Source organism: Ahaetulla prasina, chromosome 2 (genome assembly GCF_028640845.1).
Source record: "Ahaetulla prasina isolate Xishuangbanna chromosome 2, ASM2864084v1, whole genome shotgun sequence".
Classification (NCBI taxonomy): Eukaryota; Metazoa; Chordata; class Lepidosauria; order Squamata; family Colubridae; genus Ahaetulla; species Ahaetulla prasina.
Window position 1 is genome coordinate 87841440 of NC_080540.1, and position 12244 is coordinate 87853683.

Here is a 12244-nt window from a genome sequence, read left to right on the forward strand (position 1 = left end):
CAACCACATAGTATCCAGGCAAATCTGGGCATTGATCAGATTTTTTTAAATGGTAGGTAGTTGTGTTTTCACTTGTTTGATGTATATTGTTTGTATATTTGTTTGATGTATATTATTTGTCAGTGGCTAAGACACTGAGCTTGTCGATCAGAAAGGTCAGCAGTTCGGCGGTTCGAATCCTTAACAGGTCTTCTACATGAGCAGGGGGTTGGACTAGATGATCTCCAAGTTCCCATCCAACTCTGTTACTGTTGTTGTTGTTGTTATGTTTTAAACAAGATGGGTATTTTGGATCTACATGAATGTGGTACTATTATACCATATACATTTCCAATTTGACATACAATATATAAAGTGCAGCACCAGCCAATCCATGGCTCTCTCAAATTATCTTAATGCATGATCTCTATCTAGTTCTCTTTATTACGGTTGCTTGTTCAGAGCATAATGCTAAGCATTCAGATCACTAAGGACTAAATGGCTACAGGATGCAAGCTTTAATTTTAGATTATTATTATTTTTTGTAGCTACAGCTTTTAGTTCAGAAAAAATGAATCATAACAGAACTTTAGTTAAGCGCTAGCATTTAGCTTGTATTTCTCCTTTTCTGGGATTATTATTCACAGGCTAAGGATTTTGTAGTTGGTCTTATATCAAAGATTCAGATTTTAAATTTCATTCCTCCCCCTTCCTCAACTTTACCTCTTATTCACTATATGTTTCTTTCAGTAAAGATGAGGTGAATAGTCAAGAAAGTCTTGATCAACATATAATTTGATTTTTGTAGCTAGCCAATGAGTATCTGTGAAAGGAGGAGCTTCCTCTTGAAAAGACTCTTCAAAGGAAATTGTTATAAAACAAATGTAATGCGACACATCCACAAACTCTTCTCTTGGTTGTCTGCAGCTTCCAGTCTGAAAGAGATTCTCCAGTTGTGTTTGTCTCCATCTCTCCTGCTCTCCCTTTCCTTTCATTTCTCAAGCCAACAACTCTTGGGTAATGTGAATAAAACTGGAACTTGGAAAGAGATTTTTCTATCCACAGCTCCTACGATGGATTGTACCACAAATATATCTCAATATGTTCATAGGATGGAAGAATCGGAACCACTAAGAAACTATTTTAATAGCACTGAAGACTATCTTCTTTTTCTGTATGGACCAAAACACAGCCACCTGTCCTTGCCCATGACTTGGATTTATGCTCTGATCTTCATAGTTGGTGTGTCTGGCAACCTTTTAGTGTGCCTGGTGATTCTCAAGCACAGGAACATGAAAACACCAACTAATTGCTATCTCTTTAGCCTTGCTATTTCAGACCTGCTGGTATTACTCTTTGGGATGCCCTTGGAAGTTTATGAAATGTGGAGCAACTACCCTTTCTTATTTGGACTGGTGGGCTGTTACTTTAAAACAGCTTTTTTTGAGACGGTGTGCTTTGCTTCTATCCTGATCATCACCATGGTTAGCATAGAGAGATATATAGCAGTTCTTCACCCCTTCCCAGCCAGGTTGAAAAATACCCAGCAGAGAGCTCTGAGGATCATCTTTATCCTATGGCTTCTCTCAATTCTCTTCTCTCTTCCCAATGCCAGCGTCCATGGCATAAAGCTACAGTATTTTCCAAATAACACAGAGGTCCCTGGTTCTGCAATTTGTGCTGTGGTCAAATCTATGTGGATCTACAACTGGATCATCCAGTTAACTTCACTCTTGTTTTATGTGCTTCCAATGAGCATCATCAGTGTGCTCTACTGCCTGATGGGATTGAAAGTGAGTCCTGACTAAACTATGTCTTGCTTTTTCTCTACTTTATTTGATAGTGCACCTCATTTAACATTGTTACCGCTTATATGTATCTTTTCAGCTTTGCCATTTGTGTGGAAATGCATAGTGATTTAAAAAAAATACCACCTTATAGAAGTGAATTGCTCACAAAAAGCCATTTTCTCATTATTAAAGAAACCAACTATCAACACTATTTGTAACATAATTTCAGTTCAGAATTTAATTCTAACACCTTTACCAGGATGTCATTTTATCTGAAGTTCTGCTTTCTTTGTTACTGAATAAGATCAACAAGTCAGATTTCTAGCTTTAAAAGTTAATAGTTAATCCCTGCTCATGCACACACACTATTCTAATTTTTTTTCCTAGGATTTATTACGGAATGATGTCTACATGTAGTAGGATTCCAGAATTAGTGCATGTGCTCCTAATTAAAATCAGAATGAAACCTGTTCATAAAAGCCCTGCATTATTGCCTAGTATATATAGTAGCACAGAATAACAGTATTGTTTAAACAGGTGGGAAAAAAGATACATGAATAATAATAATTACTGGGCTGCATTCCTGATAAAAAAAATGTCTAAGCCTCTGACAAAACAAGGATAATATATTAAACTCAAATAAATGCCTGGTTTTTTGTTTTGCTAGTTGCCACAAAATTAATTGTTATTCTCTTGTTTAAGTGGTTGGAAAAAATGTCAAATAAATTTACTCTTTGGCCAACATAGCTTTAGAACTGCATCCAGACATTTGGTAGAGGAAATAATTTAAACAGCACTGTAGTGCTCTTAGTCTTAGTCTCTGAGAAATGTAACTTAATTTCATTTGATGTGTTTAAAAAAGCAAATAAGTGTCACTAGTTTTTCAAGAAAAAGAACATGGGAAATTCACTTGGGGCTAACAAATCATATTATAGCATTATTCAGCATGTGACTAGTGTAAATGGTAAAATTAGCTTTTTTCTTTCAAGAAAAATACAGATTGATATCACAATTAGTTGGAAGGCAGAATATAGCACTGACTGGGCACTGCCCATTTTTCTTTCATTTGTTCCCATCCCAAGGCTTTTTTTTTGGTTTATTTGTTTACATTCATACCCCGCCCTTCTCCGAAGACTCAGGGCGGCTTACAATGTATAAGGCAATAGTCTCATTCTATTTGTATATTTTTTTTACAAAGTCAACTTATTGCCCCCCCCCACAACAATCTGGGTCCTCATTTTACCTACCTTGTAAAGGATGGAAGGCTGAGTCAACCTTGGGCCGGGCTCGAACCTGCAGTAATTGCAGGCTCTGTGTTCTAATAACAGGCTTCTCTACTGCCTGAGCTATCCCGGCCCCTTTTATTTATTTCTTTAGATCACAAGCAATAAAATGTGAAATGTTTGCCAAAAGGACTTCACTAAATGTGTTTGTGAGGAAAAGGGGGGGAGGAACCATTTAGAATTTTGTAATTATTTCACTAGAATCTTATTCTGCACAATGGCATAAGGTAAAACCTTGAGAAAAATGTACCAGAAGAAACAGTGTTTTTATCTATTGCACTATTGTCCTCTGTTGCATTTGCTGAGTTATCCTGAGTGCCACTTCAGTTCCATTAGGTATCCTTACAATGCTACAAGGGAGGATAATTCTACCTAAGTGCTTTATTTATAAAAGTAGGTAGGATGGATAGATAATTATCTCAAACAGGTTGCATTGATCTACAACTTTAGAAAAAGTAGTTACAATAAGAGTAAATCTGATGGAAAGATTGATTGAACTGAGATTTTCTGAGATGTCATTAGATCAATTCCTTTATGTTTTCTTACTTTTCCTTCCTATTAGTTGAGAAGAGACAGATCCTTGGAAGTAAAAGATATGCGGATGAATATTAAATTATCATCCAGAAAGTCTATCACAAAGATGCTGTGTGAGTACCAAAATGGTGATTTCATATTATTGACATATTATTAAGCAGGTAAGGCTAAAATAATATATTTTAGAATACCGTTAGGTGTCATTTAAATAGGCATCAGGGTCCAGCATGTTATTCATTATGGAAGATTTCAGAAAGGAAGGAAAGAAGAATGTAGTATCTGCTGTCTGAAAAGACATTATTGTTCTAATTCCAGATAAAAGACTGTTCTGGAGAACTGCTTTATTGATCAGAAGGACAAATGTATGATATGTACTTCTGTCAATAAATTTTGATTCATTGGAGTCAGAAAAATACTGCCACAATCCTATTTCTCCTTCTAAGAGGTAACACTTCGATGGTACAAGCGCATTTGTGTAAATCTAGCCAACTAGAGAGAATGTTGTCTTGTCTGTGCTGAGGCTTGCATTGGATACTCCTTAAAAATGGAAGGGGGGGAAGAGAGACTTCAAGAAAGGAGGAACAGCCTCCAAGAAATTCTTTCTATTTCCCCTTCACATATATATATACAGACAGAACCAGCAAGACCCTCCACAAACATACCATCAAGACAGCATTCTGCACAAACCAAAAAATATCCACCATCCTAAGAAACCCCAAAGACAAAATTGAGTTAGAAAATCAAGGAGTATATGAAATCCCATGCACCGCCTGCCCCACCACATACATTGGACAAACCAACAGAAGAATAAGTGCACGATTGAAGAACACAAGAACTCATTCAAAAAGAGGAACCAACTTCTTCCTGGTCCAACACTTTAAAGTCACAGGACACGATATTGACTTTAAAAGACCAGAACTATCGCCAAAACTGAACACTTTAACAACAGAATAATCAGAGAAGCCATCGAGATAGAAAACGCCCACACAGCATGAACAAACGAGATGATACCTCCGCCTACCAGCCATTTGGAAACCTGCCCTTATTGACAAACGTGTCCCTAACACGAGGAATGACACCAGACCCACACTCACGAGGTCCACACAGGATGTCACCACCACACATCCACCCAGAAAGCAGACCCAAACCCACACTGATCAGGAAGCACGACCAAGGACCAGAAGCCAGACCGCAGCTGCAACATTAGCCATTTCAAACCCCTCCAATCCATACATGCAGCAGACTGACACCCACTACGAAGATGTAGCACGACCACGAACAGCCAAACAGCAGCAGTGCAGCTCACCAGCTCAAATCCCCTGCAACTCAGACTAATTTGAGCACAACCAAGCCCCACCCAAACAGGACACACCCCAGCCAATCAGAGCACAAAAACCCCATCCAATCAGAGCACAGCCAAGCTCCCACCCAATCAGTTCAAACCCCACTAGCAGTTAAAAGGAAGAAACAGCTGCAATCACACATTGCTCCCAGAAGCACGGTTGAAGCCTGAAGATGACGAATGAGACTTCACAAACGTCATCCAAGACACTTCCAATTTTACGCGGAGAAAACCCAAATAACCAAAGACCTACATACAAACACCCGAAAAACCTCAGAAAACAAATATATATATATATATATATATATATATATATATATATATATATATATATATATATATATATATGTTTAATATAAAAAGATATATTAAATAAATTCCCAGAGCTGACCCACATTTTGATGAGTTGGGAATACATCAATCCAAGAAATTATACTCTGCTCTTATTCTCTCTGACAGTTGTCCTAGTAATCATTTTGGGGTATGTTGGGATAATTTGGATGAGAATTGGTCTAAATTTGTGCTGAAGTCATGGGGTTTTTTTTAATGAGATTTTGCAGAAGTGCTATCATGCTGATTGCTTGGATCCAAATGATTAAGAAAAAACAGAATCTCTAAATGTCACTATGAACTAGAGTCAGCACTTTTGCTATTAAATATATGCAAAGCCATTACAATTGCTAGTGGACCATCTCTAATGGTATCAGTTTCATTTCTAACATGTGGCAATAAGACCTGATGCTATATTCTAGCTGTAATTGGACAAATGCAGAATGTAGAGGAGTGATTAGTTTTCTTGATCTACACTTTGTTGATGCAGCTTATTGTGTAGCAGCTGCATCATACTCACATTCAGGATTCCCAGATCTTTTTGAATGGGCTACTTCCTAGTATAGTTCAACTTCCAGTTTCTCTTTATTCCCTTATTTGAAGATAAGATCAGCATTTGCTCTTCTCCAATACTGTGTTACTATCTCTGTGATTTGTCAAAATCAATGAAGGGTCCAATAAGACACTTCCAATTTTACGGAGAAAACCCAAATAACCAAAGACCTACATACAAACACCATGAAAACCTCAGAAAACAAATATATATATACATATATATATATATATATATATATATATATATATATATATATATATATATATATATATATGTTTAATATAAAAAGATATATTAAATAAATTCCCAGAGCTGACCCACATTTTGATGAGTTGGGAATACATCAATCCAAGAAATTATACTCTGCTCTTATTCTCTCTCTGACAGTTGTCCTAGTAATCATTTTGGGGTATGTTGGGCCCCATTCCACACAGATCGTCTTTTCTACAGCTTTATTGATCAGAAGGACAAATGTATGATATGTACTTCTGTCAATAAATTTTGATTCATTGGAGTCAGAAAAATACTGCCACAATCCTATTTCTCCTTCTAAGAGGTAACACTTCGATGGTACAAGCGCATTTGTGTAAATCTAACCAACTAGAGAGAATGTTGTCTTGTCTGTGCTGAGGCTTGCATTGGATACTCCTTAAAAATGGAAGGGGGGGAAGAGAGATTTCAAGAAAGGAGGAACAGCTTCCAAGAAATTCTTTCTATTTCCCCTTCACCTTTCCAAATTTGGATAAATAAAAGACAACAATGTTTATATATATATATATATGTAGATCTTTGGTTACCTGAATAACCAAAGATCTACATACAAACACCTGCGAAAACCTCAGAAAACATATATATATACAGACAGAATCAGCAAGATCCTCCACAAACATAACATCAAGACAGCATTCTGCACAAACCAAAAAATATCCACCATCCTAAGAAACCCCAAAGACAAAATTGAGTTAGAAAATCAAGGAGTATATGAAATCCCATGCACCGCCTGCCCCACCACATACATTGGACAAACCAACAGAAGAATAAGTGCACGCATTGAAGAACACAAGAACTCATTCAAAAAAGAGGAACCAACTTCTTCCCTGGTCCAACACTTTAAAGTCACAGGACGATATTGACTTTAAAAGACCAGAACTATCGCCAAAACTGAACACTTTAACAACAGAATAATCAGAGAAGCCATCGAGATAGAAAACGCCCACACAGCATGAACAAACGAGATGATACCTCCGCCTACCAGCCATTTGGAAACCTGCCCTTATTGACAAACGTGTCCCTAACACGAGGAATGACACCAGACCCACACTCACGAGGTCCACACAGGATGTCACCACCACATCCACCCAGAAAGCAGACCCAAACCCACACTGATCATGAAGCACGACCAAGGACCAGAAGCCAGACCGCAGCTGCAACATTAGCCATTCCAACCCCCTCCAATCCTTACATCCAGCAGACTGACACCCACTACGAAGATGTAGCACGACCACGAACACGAAGCCAAACAGCAGCAGTGCAGCTCACCAACTCAAATCCCCCTGCAACTCAGACTAATTTGAGCATAACCAAGCCCCACCCAAACAGGACACACCCCAGCCAATCAGAGCACAAAAACCCCATCCAATCAGAGCACAGCCAAGCTCCCACCCAATCAGTTCAAACCCCACTAGCAGTTAAAAGGAAGAAACAGCTGCAATCACACATTGCTCCCAGAAGCACGGTTGAAGCCTGAAGATGACGAATGAGACTTGAAACGTCGCCAAGACACTTCCAATTTTACACGGAGAAAACCCAAATAACCAAAGACCTACATACAAACACCATGAAAACCTCAGAAAACAAATATATATATATATATATATATATATATATATATATATATATATATATATATATATATATATAGGTCTTGGTTATTGTTTTACAACAATATTGACAACCATGACCTGGATGACTCCATAGACATTGGATTATTGTTTTATTCTACTATTGCTCCTTCATGGTCTGAAATATAGTAAAATTAAATTTGAATAAATTGATAACAGAATTTGAAAACTCACCATTCAAGAAGCAAGTGGCAGCTATTCCCAGGAAGAATCATTTAGTGGGCCAGTTACACCCCTATCTGGACTGGAAGGCCTTTGAGAGAATTATTCAGGCTGGGATCATCTTGTATTTGAGTAATTGCAAGGTCATGCACATGGGGATTCCCTTGAACAATTGAAACCACAGTTGGTCCAAAATGCAATGGCTGCAGAAGCCTCAATTTGTCTGAATTGAGCAGTTATGGGAAGATCCCATTGTGCTCATGTAACACATCTGCTCTGGGAAATGCAGCGGTTGCGACTAGGCTTTGAATTCAATTCAAGGTGCTAGTTATCATATATAAAATATATGTTTAATATAAAAAGATATATTAAATAAATTCCCAGAGCTGACCCACATTTTGATGAGTTGGGAATACATCAATCCAAGAAATTATACTCTGCTCTTATTCTCTCTCTGACAGTTGTCCTAGTAATCATTTTTGGGGTATGTTGGGCCCCATTCCACACAGATCGTCTTTTCTACAGCTTTGTTGCAACCTGGACAGAACCTCTTGCAAATATATTCAACCTAATTCATGTGGTTTCAGGTAATATTTCAAGTTGGATGTAATATTAACCCTAAATATTCTCTCAGACCAAACAGGAAATAAGACTGTGCAGTGGGGTGCAAGATTTGTACACCCCAAATAAATCATGTTGATCCAGCACATAAGGAAGAAAGTTCAATGAATGTTACCTGCTCTCCCTTCCAATAAAAGTACAACAAGAAGAAATTAAATAATTAAACATGTGTTGTTCTTTAGAACATCCACAATCAGAAACCTAAACTGCCCTACTTTGACCTAACGACAGTAGCTCCATCATAAGTAAATATATTAGAAAGAAAAGAGGTTATTGTTTTACAACAATATTGTTTTACAACAATATTGACAACCATGACCTGGATGACTCCATAGACATTGGATTATTGTTTTATTCTACTATTGCTCCTTCATGGTCTGAAATATAGTAAAATTAAATTTGAATAAATTGATAACAGAATTTGAAAACTCACCATTCAAGAAGCAAGTGGCAGCTATTCCCAGGAAGAATCATTTAGTGGGCCAGTTACACCCCTATCTGGACTGGAAGGCCTTTGAGAGAATTATTCAGGCTGGGATCATCTTGTATTTGAGTAATTGCAAGGTCATGCACATGGGGATTCCCTTGAACAATTGAAACCACAGTTGGTCCAAAATGCAATGGCTGCAGAAGCCTCAATTTGTCTGAATTGAGCAGTTATGGGAAGATCCCATTGTGCTCATGTAACACATCTGCTCTGGGAAATGCAGCGGTTGCGACTAGGCTTTGAATTCAATTCAAGGTGCTAGTTATCATATATAAAGCCCATGGTGGCATAGAGCCTGATTGCTAGTGGAGCCATCTCTTTTCCATAGTAGCATGTGCCAGGTCCCATATTGCAATTAAGCAATGCCACCTAATGGGACCCATGATGCAGGCCTTCTCTGTCTTCTGGAATAGGATTCATACAAGCCCCACCCTGATCTGACTTAGCTGAGCTCTTAAGTTCTTATCCCAAGCTTTGGTCTAGAAAGATGATAGACCCTTGTGGCAGGGGAACCACAAAGCCCTTCCTCTGCCTGACTATTTCTTGAGTGGCCACAAAACTAGCATACCTAGTTGAATTAAACATTCTGTTTTCTTATGAAACTTTTCTTTTCTTGGATTTATCCATGGTTGGCCTACCGGGGGTTGAAAAGCTCAATAAACACATACTGGCGGGTGTCGCACATTGGTGGTTGTGACGCATATTTTGAGTGACAGGGAGCCACAGCAGAGGGGTGGAAGAGCCTCATGCGGCTCCAGAGCCGCAGGTTGCTGACCCCTGGTCTAGTGGATTAGGGCAGCACATTTCAGTCCATTTTAACTCCCTGCTCCCCCCAATGAGTGGCAACTAAGAAATGAAGCGAAAGTAAACATGGCTTCAGCCGAAGTCGTTTCGAAGTTGACACAGGGCTAACAATAAGGTGTAGAGGCAGGCTCCTGTAGTTTGGGATCGGCTCCTATTATCCTCTAAGTAGTGCAAGGTATAAAAAGCAGCCAAACCTTTCGTTTGTAATTTTTTAAAATCTAAAATACTATTTCAGTGCTTTTTTTTTATTAGCCACCCAGCCAGGGTATACTGGCTGCCTGCTGGAGACAAGAAGCAAGAAAATAAAGAGAGCAAGTACATAGGCAGAGTCAAAGCCTAGCCTTTGTTGTATGTTGGGATAATTTGGATGAGAATTGGTCTAAATTTGTGCTGAAGTCATGGGGTTTTTTTTAATGAGATTTTGCAGAAGTGCTATCATGCTGATTGCTTGGATCCAAATGATTAAGAAAAAACAGAATCTCTAAATGTCACTATGAACTAGAGTCAGCACTTTTGCTATTAAATATATGCAAAGCCATTACAATTGCTAGTGGACCATCTCTAATGGTATCAGTTTCATTTCTAACATGTGGCAATAAGACCTGATGCTATATTCTAGCTGTAATTGGACAAATGCAGAATGTAGAGGAGTGATTAGTTTTCTTGATCTACACTTTGTTGATGCAGCTTATTGTGTAGCAGCTGCATCATACTCACATTCAGGATTCCCAGATCTTTTTGAATGTGCTACTTCCTAGTATAGTTCAACTTCCAGTTTCTCTTTATTCCCTTATTTGAAGATAAGATCAGCATTTGCCCTTCTCCAATACTGTGTTACTCCAATACTGTGTTACTATCTCTGTGATTTGTCAAAATCAATCAATTAGAAGGGCCGGGATAGCTCAGGCTGTTAAGAAGCCTGTTATTAGAACACAGTAGCCTGCAATTACTGCAGGTTCAAGCCCGGCCCGAGGTTGACTCAGCCTTCCATCCTTTATAAGGTAGGTAAAATGAGGACCCAGATTGTTGGGGGGGCAATAAGTTGACTTTGTAAAAAATATACAAATAGAATGAGACTATTGCCTTATACACTGTAAGCTGCCCTGAGTCTTCGGAGAAGGGCGGGATATAAATGTAAACAAAAAAATAAAATAAAATGAAGGGGTCCAATAAGACACTTTGCAAATGCAACCATAAATCTTTCTATCCTTCCATATCTGTGCAGTTGTATGCAGTGGTATAAAGATGGTATATTCCAAAATGGAAATTTCCAGCTGTCATGTAATACTTTAGCCTGAAGGAAATATTATCATGTTATTGTAATGATTTTATGAATGGTTACAGTGTCTCCCAACCGTGGCAACTTCCGGATGTGTGGCTGTCAACTCCCAGATTTCTTATCTGTGGCAGTGCTAGCTATAGAATTATGGGAGCTGACGTCCACACGTATGAAAATTGCCAATTTGGGAAAACCAGTTTAGATGTTCCTTGCAGCTGGGAGCACTTCTTGTTAAAATGTTGATCTCAGAGAAGAGTTAATACAGTTGAAGTAACATTTTTGAATCAGCAGAAACTATGTTTTAGAAAGATATGATCCCATAGAGCTAACCATATTTCTATCAACTGGTTAAACTGAGATAAGCATCATAAAACATTTATAATTTTCTACTTTTCTCTCCTTGATATTTAATCGTTGTGATTTTACCTGTTGTTTTCATTTCTCTCTCTGTCTCTCATTCGTTCACTCTCCTGTAGGTGTTTTCTTCTATTTGAGTTCTGCCGTGAATCCCATAATCTATCATGTGCTCTCCCGACGTTTTAGGATGGCTTTTCTAAGTGTCATCTTTCCTCAGTGCAAATACTGGCACCCTAAGACATCCCATAAACCATCCCACATCTCAGCAAAGTGTTTTCATACTGGGGGAACGCAACAAAGCAGGATATGCTGAAGAGTGGAGTCACCCAAGTATGCACCAATCTTCCTTCTGAGTTCTCACCCGTCTAATGAGTTTCTCTTTTGAGATGGGCAGCCATATTCATGTGATAAATAAACAAATTAAATGTCCTGCCAAAGAATTATTGATCCATAAGAACCAAATGGAAACAATGCTTTTAACATTAAGAGATTCCAAGTATTATTCATTGTTGAAATAGTATACAAGATAAAATACAATGCAAGACTGGTAAATTATTTTTGCAAAATGATTATCCCTTACAAACTAATGGATTAAAAATAAACCAGGATGTTAAAACATAAAATACTATACCATTTTGATTAGCAATAAACTATCCGTATACAGTAATAAGTATTAATAAGAACTACTTAGCTTTTTCTAGTGAGGAAAAGCCCAAAGAGGTAACTTTTAATATATCACATATTGGAAGTTTCATGAACTATAAAAGGTAGATTATTCTGAATTGTTTTGAGCCATTTTTCCAGCTGCTGAAGAAACTG

The 12244-nt window shown here is 38.0% G+C and overlaps 1 protein-coding gene across 1 annotated transcript; it reads left to right on the forward strand.

Annotated features, from left to right (window-relative positions):
* The first annotated feature begins 1052 nt into the window (after positions 1 to 1052).
* NMUR2 (neuromedin U receptor 2) lies at positions 1053 to 11778 on the forward strand. Its single transcript, XM_058167851.1, is given in 5 exon segments — positions 1053 to 1772; positions 3615 to 3699; positions 8339 to 8464; positions 11545 to 11663; positions 11665 to 11778. Coding segments are annotated over 5 exon segments (1164 nt in total).
* Positions 11779 to 12244: the final 466 nt, after the last annotated feature.